The following is an 11,347-nucleotide window of genomic DNA, read 5'->3' on the forward strand; positions in this document are numbered from 1 at the left end:
GTTGTGAGCAGCTCAGGGTGTCGAGAGGTGTAAACCGCTTTCTGCGAGGCGGTTTACCCGCCTCACCAAATCGCGACTTATTCATCTTTCACTTCCACCCTGAGCTTATAGCTCTAACGCCCCACTCTGGCCAGCCAATGAAGGCAATTCAGAGGTGAGAGTCCTGCGGCCCCCGCTGGGGTCCACTCCGGTCGGCCAGTGAAAGTAAGCCGGAGACGGAGGGCCTGACCGACTCTCGGGGGATCTCAGCTCCGCGGTGTCGTCACTCACCAACAGATCGCCACAAGCTGGCCTGCGGAGACTGACTGCACTGTTGAATTCACCAGGTTCGCTGATGAATTCACCAGGGGCGATGGGGGTCATCACATCCCTACGCCTTTATTATAATTATTAATAATATTTAAACTGTATTTTTAATGTTTCTGGATATTTTTTGTAATATATAATTACATACATAAAAAAATGTTTTTCGTTGGTTTCTCATCCCTGCTGGGGCACCTCAAAACGTTAAGATAATTGTGTGATATTTTCTATGTTTGTTTTGTATATAACAAGGCAACTTTTCATCGCTATGCCGTTGAAGAAAAAAAAAATTTTTTTTATTTCATATATTTTCGCTCCACCCTAATACGTATACTTACCTTAATTTTTTATTGTAGTTTTAAAGATAAGTATCATCACTCCATATAATAGAGTATTTTTTAGAATATGCCAATTAAAAACATTGAAAATGTGGCTACTCTTGTAAAATAGCCTTTGCTTTTGGTTCGCTGCAGTCGGGTAATAAAATATCTAAGTACTTATTTATCTTACTCATGTTACTTGTTTGTCTTGACTTCAGGGCTATACTGTTTTATGATTGCCTTCCATAAATAGGTATAAAGTTAAAATGATCGTTACGTTATTATTTACTGAAATCAGATAGGTACATTATATTTTAACTTATATGAATGTAGGTAGGTACACAGTACGCCTGATTTTTATGTCAAAGCAAAGAAGTAAATGCACCACATTGAACGCACCCAAGATACAAAGTATTATTTGTTGAACGCAGCTGAAGCTTGACCTTGGTTGACATTGCGTTGACAGCTGATTACGAAGTTTGGATCGGCCCGCTCGCGTTTGACCTCTCTTGATAAATTCACTTTATTTACGTTAACAACTAAGAACAACGCTTTTTGATAACCCGCCCGTGTGCCTAGAAACTTCTTTCATTCATTAAAAATGCCTGGTGTGGTTGTGGTGAACACAAATCCTTACGAAGGTCAGAAGCCGGGTACCAGCGGACTTCGTAAGAAAGTTAAAGTTTTTCTGCAAGAAAACTATACGGAGAACTTTATCCAGAGTATTCTGGACGCTAATAAGGATGCTATAAAGGGGTCGACGCTGGTGGTGGGCGGCGACGGACGATATTTGGTGAAAGAGGTGGTGGATAAAATCATCAAGATTTCAGCCGCAAATGGGGTGAGTTCGTCTTAGTTCATGACCTTTGCTTGCCATTTACGAATGACAGATAAAAACAACTAGTTTATGATAATGATTCAATTGAATTTTAAAATAAATATGTTTTTTTTTCTGTTGTGTAGGTGTGTACCTACATATTAATAACTTTTATTATCTGCTAATAAAATTATCAAATTCCTTAATTTAATTATTGTAAGGTTAGTAATTATTAAGAAGATATGAATGCATGGGATTAACTATCTGGGAACGGATATTAGGCAGCCAAATTACTAGATTGTATAACAATATTTTGCTTGTTTTTTTTTTAAATAAGTTTCGGGCCTTGTACTGAGGTTTTTCTTGCAGCTTTCTACTCCCTGGCTATACAGGTTGTAAGAAGCTGCAGTAGTTTCAGGCAGATGAATCATCCATTATATAAAAAATGAGGATTCAAAGTGTACATAAGTTACCTACTGAATAAAGTTATTTTTGAATTTGAATTAGGTAAATAAAGTGATTACTTATAATAATATTGGAAATTTACAAATAAATAGAAACAAACGTAACTTCATAACATTGTATTATTTAACGTATTCATTTTTTTATTATTCTCTTATCTGGCCTACAGTGTCCCACTCCTGGGCAAAGGCCGCCATTTCTTCCAGGACTTTCTCTCCTGTGTGTGAGTTCTGTGTGTGTGTGTGTGTGTGTTTATTATTCTGTCTTATTATATTCCGATATTGCTCACAGGTAGCCAAACTATTGGTGGGACAGAACGGAATCCTCTCCACCCCAGCAGTATCCTGCATCATCAGAAAATACAAAACTCTTGGTAAATATTCTTATGAATATATTTATTTGATTCATTACAAATCAGTAAAAGGCATTGTTATTGCTAAAAGTGAACAACGCCATCTATCGTGTGTTTGTGGAACTTCGATTGGAAAGTCCCTCATTTTTGCAACCGACAGTGTAACAGTTGCTAATTTATATTTTTTGTAAATAAATTATTATAAGAAAAAACATTATCGAGAAATGGACCTATTACCAATAATCTAATCTTAAATAAGTAACTTTTCGTTTTCATAATTGAATGTTGTTAATAATTTGTCTTACTATTACTAATTTCTGTCTAATATTAGTAATTACCACTGGCTATAAGCGAGATATCTGTAGCCCTTTTGATAATCGAATTATTCCATTATCTCATCATAAGCAATCCGTAAACTTAGAAGTTTAAACGAAGAAAAATCTTAACAAAACGCCATCTATCTTGTTTTTGGGGAACGCCGATTGAAAAGTGAAAGTCCCTGATTCTAAATTCAAATTCCAGGTGGCATAGTCCTAACCGCATCCCACAACCCTGGTGGTATCAACAATGACTTCGGCATTAAGTTTAACTGCAGCAATGGAGGACCGGCCCCGGACCACACCACCAATGACATCTACGCACTCACCACCGCTATCAAGGAGTACAGGATCGTGCCAGACCTGGTGTGCCCGATTGATAAAATTGGAGTGTACACTTTCACGGTAGGATATCAATATTCAAATACAAAAAATATCTTTATTCAGTAGGTAACATAGTTACACTTTGAATCGTCAATTTTTACATAACAAACGTCTCATCCGCCAAAATGTTTGTTTTTGCCAAAGAAGAAGTATAATAAGTATGAATAGAATAGAATAATTTGCCAATAGGATAATAGAATAATTTTTAATGGTAGCCATCCGAAGCAGATCTAAAAGTTACTTCAATAAAAAAAACAGTATGCTATTTTTTTATGTATTGTGACGTTCGCAGGTGGAAGACCGCCAGTTCTCAGTGGAGGTCATAGACTCGGTGTCGGATTACGTGGCGTACATGAAAGAGATCTTCGACTTCCCCAAGATCAAGACCCTCATCCAGGGCTCCGAGCAACGCAAGCCGTTCAATGTTCTCATTGATTCTATGAACGGAGGTTTGTCTTGTCTACTCATTAAAAAAACATTATTTTTTTAAATGTGCAAGTTGCTAGAGATTTCCATTATGCTTGAAAAGCCTGCGTTGAGAGTCACATTTTTTTAAGTACTTCTATTCGGCAAATGGTCCAGTAATCAGAGCCGCAAATAAAAAAAAGTCACTAATTTCGCCCTAAAATTGTCGTGTACAAACTATGTCGCTAACGCATCGCCTTCCGAATTAAATGAACACATTGAATATGAAAAAGGTGAAGGTTGCACCGACACTTATCATCAGAGTCACTTACCATCAGAGTAACCTACCACCAGAGTCACTTACCCTCAGAGTCACTTACCGCATCAGAGTCACTTACTGTCAGATTAACCTACCATCAGAGTCACTTACATCGGAGTCACAAACCATCAGAGTAACTTACCATCAGAGTCACTTGCCATCATTCATATTCATTTATTCGTAATAGTTCGTATTACATGTCATAATATGTCGTATATAATCTAGTTTACATTCTACTAGAAGAATAATTCATTAGGTATCATTCATTATGCATTAAAAAAAATATATATAAAATGAATACAATACAGTAATAAAGAAGTCATTCTTAAATATTAAAATAAATCAGAGTATCTTACCATTAGAGTCACTTGCCATCAGCGTAACTTACCATCAGAGTCACCGTCAGAAAACCATCATAAATCTAATATTAATCTAGCGTATAAGTCCCCAATCCCGGGTAAAGGCTTCCTTTGTTAATAAAAATTTTAAATCTTTCCTCAGTAACGGGACCATACGTAAAGAAGATCTTCCTAGAAGAACTGGGAGCGTCGCAGAAGAACGTCACCCGCATCACGCCACTAGAAGACTTCGGGGGTGCGCACCCCGACCCGAACCTCACTTACGCGGCAGATCTGGTGACCGCCGTCAAGAACGGAGACTATGACTTCGGTGCGGCTTTCGATGGCGACGGTATGGATAAAGTGTGACTGAAAATATAAATATAGAAAGAATAATATCTTATTTCTAATACATACATACATAAACTCACGCCTATTTCCCACCGGGGTAAGCAGAGTATTAATTCTTACATTTCATTGCGGGGTATTAATCCTTATCTAAGGACATCTCCAATTTGGTCAATGTAAGTCCTTCTCGGTCTTCCTCTAATATAAACGCAGAAAGAACAAAAGAAAACAAAGTAATTAAAATATCATTATAAAAACATTTATTTTTAAATTACCTGAATCTTTTTTTCGGCTCGGCACAAGTCGCGGTGTGAACCACGACGCTGGTATTACTACCCTGCTGGGTGAGGCACGAATGTCGTTTTCCAAGAATACATAACATAAACAGCCTACGTCCCACTGCTGGGCACAGGCCTCACCTCAATTAACCGGAGGGTGTAATATATTATAGCATATTCCACCACGCTGCTCCACTGCGGGTTGGTGGAGGTATTTTTACGGCTAATAGCCTCCCAAGCACGGAATCATCTTACTTTTTCGGATAGTCAGATGATTCAAGCCTTCAAAGTCCTTACCAAACAAAGGGCAGACTAAGTGATTTCGAAAATGTCCCCATCGGCAATCGAACCCGGACCTCCAGATCGTGAGCCTAACGCTCTAATCACTAGACCACGGAGGCGGTTATTGTACACAACATTCTCTACAAACTTGCCAATGTATCAGGTGATCGCAACATGATAATCGGTCGCGACGCGTTCTTCGTGACTCCCTCCGACTCGCTGGCGGTGCTGGCGAACCACCTGGAGCACATACCGTACTTCCAGAGGAGCGGAGTGCGCGGCTACGCCCGTAGCATGCCCACCGCGGCCGCCGTCGACAGAGTAGCACAGAAGAGCGGCAAGGAGATCTTCGAAGTTCCTACTGGTGAGTTAGCAAATACAAAGTAAATCTACTCCCTAGCATTATCCCGTTTTTTCCACGGGCTTCGCTTACCTAACCTGAAGATTTGACAGGTACAGTTTGTACAGAAGCGACTGTCTGTCTGACCTTCAAACACGCAAAGGGAAAACCAGCCCAATACAAGTTAGGTCACATACCTCCGAAACGCATCTCTCGAGAATGTGGGTTTCTTCGCGATGTTTTCCTTCACCGCTGACCACGTGATAATCATTTATAATCCACAACATGAATGCTAAAACAAATTTTAAAAATTATTGGTTTATTTGGTACGGTTTTTTACAGAAGCTACTGCCTGTCTGACCTTCAATCCAACCCACGAAGGGAAAACCAGCCCAATACAGGTTAGGTCAAGGAAAATCCATTTCTCGGGAATGTGGGTGTATGGTCTGTTCGCCGTTGATGTAGGTTTCACCAACCATACAAACACACTTGATTGATGATTAATTGATGGATGATGAATCTTGATTGAAACACTCACTGATTTCTCGATATATTTATTGATGCAACTCCAAAGTACATAGTTCTTGGTAAGAGCACGTATGAACGTGGACTGAGCGTATTTAGGTCGATAAATATGATCACAATACAGTTTTAGGTAAACGCTGACACGAGACATGTGCAATGTATCGTACAGTGGGTTTCCTCACGATGTTTACCTTCACCGCTTTCAGCACACGGCTATCTTGAGCATATCTGGTTTTGTTATACCATAATCTAGGACAACATTATTGACTTTTTAACTTTATCCCACGTTTATTATTAGCCCTAGTTTGAGAACGTCAAATGTTTGTACCTACCTTACTTAACCTGCTTTAACCTACTTACTTAATTCTTGATTTTTATAATTGTAAAAGGGTAAATAAGTTAGCCACTATTAGGTGGAGACTTGTAATTAGCCTTTAGTTATTGTCTGGTTATTATGTTAGAAAATGTATATGGCCGTAAGTCTTCCTCAAAATAAATAAAATAAATAATTAACTAGGTTGGAAATACTTCGGTAACCTGATGGACGCTGGACGGCTGTCCCTGTGTGGCGAGGAGAGTTTCGGCACGGGGTCGGACCACGTGCGTGAGAAGGACGGGCTGTGGGCCGCACTGGCCTGGCTGTCCGTCCTAGCCGCTACTGGGGACTCCGTGGAGGACATGCTCAACAAGCACTGGAAGGAGTTCGGCAGGAACTACTTCACCAGGTAACGGCCTCACTGGCAGCACCTCATTTGCTGATTTGCTAGAGCGAGATGGAGCGACCGCATGCTATCGCCTCGTCGATTCTGCCTCGTGCGTTCACTCTATTTATTTATTAGTACTGGTGCACTGTGGAACGCTGGAGTTGTGGAGTTAAATAAGAGACGTGTGTCTTCTAAGACGGTCGTTTATTGTCTATCTCTGGATATGACATATAACGTAGATATGTATATAACATAGATGTGGAGGTACGGTCACGAGCATTAATATGTATATACACTTTGGTACCACGTCACATTAACTTTTTTGACAAATTGAACTGTAAGTCTCACTAAATGTCAAATATGTTAGTGCGACAGAGTCCTAAAGTGGGTACATTATATGCTCATGACTGTACACACTACACTGGCACATGGTTTGCATTTACACATTCTCTTAACTTATTAACTCGTATACACATTTATTAACAGCCTCTGTGTTCTAGTGGTTAGAGCGTGAAGCTCACGATCCGGAGGTCCGGGTTCGATTCCCGATAGGGACATTGTCGAAACCACTTTGGTAAGGACTTTGCTGGCTTGAATTACCTGTAGCAAAAACAGTATCTTTCAAATTCAAAAATATCTTTATTCAATAGGTACCATAGTTACACTTTGAATCGTAAATTTTTACATAACGAACGTATCATCCGCCTAAAACTACTGCAGCTTCTTACAACCTGTATAGGCGGGGAAAAGAAGCTGCAAGAAAAACCTCGGCACAGGGCCCTAGACTCCACTATCCGCCACCTGTGGACCCCGTAGATGGCCTACAGCTCAGCCTACTCACTAACCTTATAATAACCTTTTTTGGAAAGCTTAAAAATCAATGTTCGTGTTCAAACAGATACGACTACGAGGAATGCGCCAGCGACCCGTGCAACGAGATGATGCAGGCGTTGGAGAAGACCATGACGGCGCCCGGCTTCGTGGGGTCGGCGCACGCCAGCGGCGGGAAGACCTACGTCGTGAAGCTGGCGGACAACTTCTCGTACATGGACCCCATCGACCAGAGCGTCGCCATGAAGCAGGTACGTTTTTACAGTTATGAGCAATATAATGGTGCTAATTCCTGTAAATACCATCTAATTTTATTTTAAGTTATATCTTTCATTTTCTTATCCGAAGAAAAGGAAAGGGACGGGTAATCGACAAGCATAAAATTTATGGAACACACGTCAATTTTAAGCACAAATCCAACCAACCGTCTAAAAATTTTACATCCGTCAATAACCCGACACAGTTAAGTAGACAGCACGTCAAACGGATTGCATACCAGCGACGTACCTTTTGATTCGCCCGGGTTATTCATTCATTTACTCATTCTTCCTAAAATTAAGAGCTGTGAATCATCCGTCCCTTTCCTTTTCGACGGATATGAAAATGACGGATATAACTTAAAATAAAATTAGGCGGTGTCTGCAGGAATCGGGGCCAATGTACCTGTAATGAATGAGCGTAATTGCTCGATTACTTTTGCTAGGCGTTTAATATAATTTTTAATTAAGATGAAATGTGAGGAGTTTGATATTTGTCTCGTGTAATAAATCTCGTTTTGTGAACAGACTTGTTTCCTTGTCCCGGAAGCTTTCTGCTGATTCCAGGGTGTTTAGTGTCTTATAGGGACATATACAATAGTACCCACTTTAGGACTCTGTCGCACTAACGTATTTGGCATTTAGTGAGACTTACAGTTCAATTTGACAAAAAAGTTAATGTGACATGGTACCAAAGTGTATACATATTAATGCTCGTGACCGTACAATATGCTATACCACAGTAAGGTAGGTAATACCGAACTATTGATAGTTTGGCATTCAGAAATCAGAATAAATTATTCAACGTAATTATCATGGATAAACTTTTAGAAGGTCAATGCAAATTTTTGAATCTACGTCATTTCGCAAGGTGTTATGGCCGAGAAGAAATGGCAAGAAACTGCAACAGCAACACATATTTTAAATCAATGAGGGTATACATTATAAGTTATTTAATAACTAGAGGAACACAATTAAAACACGTAATACCGGGTTCTTACCGCGTTAATCGGGGATATGAAACCCCCGATATTTCAACACCAAAAAAGAAAAAAAATATATCTATTATTACATAATATATTTTTTAAATAATAATAAAATTAGGACGCGTCTGCAGGCCATGATAATATAATAAATAAAGTTGTTGTAATATAAACATTTTGTTTTCAGGGTCTCCGCATCATCTTCGAGGACGGCTCTCGTATAGTGATGCGGCTCAGCGGCACTGGCAGCTCTGGAGCCACCGTCAGGTACTGTGTTCATTTACCCGACTGCGACGAAACAAAAAGAGGGGGTGGGGGGTACGTGCGTTTATCGCTTGGAAATCCTACTCCAGTTCGCCTCGGAAGGAGGGGACGTATTGAACTAGCATTTCCCAGACCTCCACACACCATGTCGTCGCTTGATGGCAAAGCTCTGTTTGGAAGGTCCCACCCACAGCTGATGCCTACCCCCGGTATATATGTCCTTCGATAAGCACCACCGAAGGAGTCACGTGTAGTATAAACCTACAGACGCGAGCAACTCGTTTACCCAAATTCAAAAATCGAATTAGAATTAAAAAAAAAACTGTTTCAAAATAAGTCACTATGGTCCGCACTTTTTGGCGGGAACGGAAACGGGACGGTTGCTTTATTCATTGAATAATCTAAATACTTAATTATTACGAAGTGGTGTTTTGTGGTTAATGATCGCATTAAGTTAGTCGGAAAACATTCGCGATAGTGTTATTATATCGGAATATTCAATAAACAAAGTGTACGTATCTATTTTCGCTTCGTGCCAACAAGCCGCTTCATAACATAAAAGTTTATGCGAACTTTTGAGTTAATTCGTTTGGAATTCGGATTAGGAGTCTGCTCCGAGGGTGGGGGCTTAGGTTTCATCATTCATCGTCATAACCTTTCATCGTTTCATCAAGAAAAAAAATACGATATAATAAGACAATAAGACATGGCTGTATGGGCATAGTTCCCCTTGCCTTGCCCTTCGGGGAAAACCAAAACAAAAAAAATCGCTATGGTCCTGTGGTACACCGGTAGTTCGAACCACAGTACGGGACTTGCACCATTGAGTTGTTTTATCGTTATAGACGATCTCCATGGTCCAGTGGTTGAGCGTTGGGCTCACGATCCGGAGGTCCCGGGTTCGAATCCCGGTGGGGACATATCAGAAAAATCACTTTGTGATCCCTAGTTTGGTTAGGACATTACAGGCTGATCACCTGATTGTCCAAAAAGTAAGATCACCAACCGAGACCAACGTCCCGGTTACTACTTACTGATGTAAGTAAGTAGTCGTTACATGAGCCATGTCAGGGGCCTTTGAAGGCTCAATAATAACAATGACACTAGGGTTGATGGGGTTGGTAATTCACCTCACAACCCACACGATAGAAGAAGAAGATACGGCGATACGGCGATACGGCTCAAACTATTTTTGTTCTGTAATCCATTTTTTTTTAATTTCAGACTGTACATAGACTCGTACGAAGCTACAGACGTGTCGGGAGACGCACAGGTGATGCTGAAGCCGCTGATAGACGTCGCCCTGCAGCTGTCCCAGCTGCCCAAGTACACCGGCCGCGACGCGCCCACCGTCATCACGTAGATAACTTATCGCATACTGTTTATCTGAAATGAAATTTATACATTGTTTTAAGTTTACGCGGTTATTATCATAATTAAAGCACATAATAACGGGTTCTTACCGCGTTTAAATGGGGATATGAGACTCCCGATATTTCGACACTGTTGCAAGTGCCATGATCACGGGATGACTGATGAGATTGGAGTGTCGAAATATCGGGAGTCTCATATCCCCATTTAAACGCGGTAAGAACCCGTTATTATGTGCTTTAATAATGAAATTTATTATGTGCATGGTATTTAGGTTACAAACAGCTGTTATATTTCATTAGTATCGCCAAGTACTACCTTTTCAGGCAAACACAGATTATTTTAAAACAATGACAAATAATAAAAAAAAAAAAATTAACATCCTGTCGCCGTAACACGACGCTCACATATTGCGCGATTGAGCCAATAAAGGTGCACTAATAAAAAAAACATCACAGTCAATAGAGTTGGTCTATTTATCTCTATGCGCGCGATATACCGGCGGCATGTTGCAGAAGCGTAGGCGTACTATGCCGCCCGCATATAAAGTGCAAAGCGATAAATAAGACAATGCTATTGGCTGTAATATTATTTAAAAAACCTAAACATTGTATTGACTCAGTTTTCGAGCGATATACGGATGACATGTTACGACTACTGTTTTAAAATCCTTAAGCCGTGTATCCACCAGGCAACATTTGAGGCGTAACACATATCGCTCAACATTTTCGCGATGTCGCCGCGTGCGCAACGTGCTGCGCACGTCGTCGTGCTTCATCAATGTCAAAAACGGCGATTCTAAAGCGCAATATTTAATTTCAGTTTAATAAAGCTAAAATAATGCTGTCCTTGGTATGAGTGCTGCTACCAACTATGAGTGTAACAAAGAGAGAGTTTAGAACTGTCATCTTTTAAATTAAAGTTAATTTTGCGATAGATATTATTGATATCATTATGAGCATGCATGATTTAATAATTTTAGTATAAAACTCACAGGAACCTTCTAAAACTGCCTCTGATATATATTAATAATAAATAAATAAAATATATTCTAGGAATGTTATAGAGATTACGTGATTATTTTTAAGGGTAATAATAAATAATAAAATCAACAGAATCAAGTGAAAATGTATTTAATATAAATAGT

At 39.8% G+C, this 11,347-nt stretch overlaps 1 protein-coding gene across 1 annotated transcript; it reads left to right on the forward strand.

The window, feature by feature from the left end:
* Positions 1-1,070: 1,070 nt before the first annotated feature.
* On the forward strand, positions 1,071-10,600 carry LOC126373804 (phosphoglucomutase). Its single transcript, XM_050020109.1, has 10 exons — positions 1,071-1,464; positions 2,194-2,275; positions 2,777-2,976; positions 3,248-3,404; positions 4,181-4,369; positions 5,089-5,289; positions 6,308-6,515; positions 7,393-7,576; positions 8,753-8,832; positions 10,054-10,600. Exons 1-10 carry the CDS (start codon positions 1,225-1,227, stop codon positions 10,190-10,192), a joined length of 1,680 nt encoding a protein of 559 aa, XP_049876066.1. The 5' UTR covers positions 1,071-1,224; the 3' UTR covers positions 10,193-10,600.
* Positions 10,601-11,347: the final 747 nt, after the last annotated feature.

The sequence above is a fragment of the Pectinophora gossypiella genome, chromosome 16 (genome assembly GCF_024362695.1).
Source record: "Pectinophora gossypiella chromosome 16, ilPecGoss1.1, whole genome shotgun sequence".
NCBI lineage: Eukaryota > Metazoa > Arthropoda > Insecta > Lepidoptera > Gelechiidae > Pectinophora > Pectinophora gossypiella.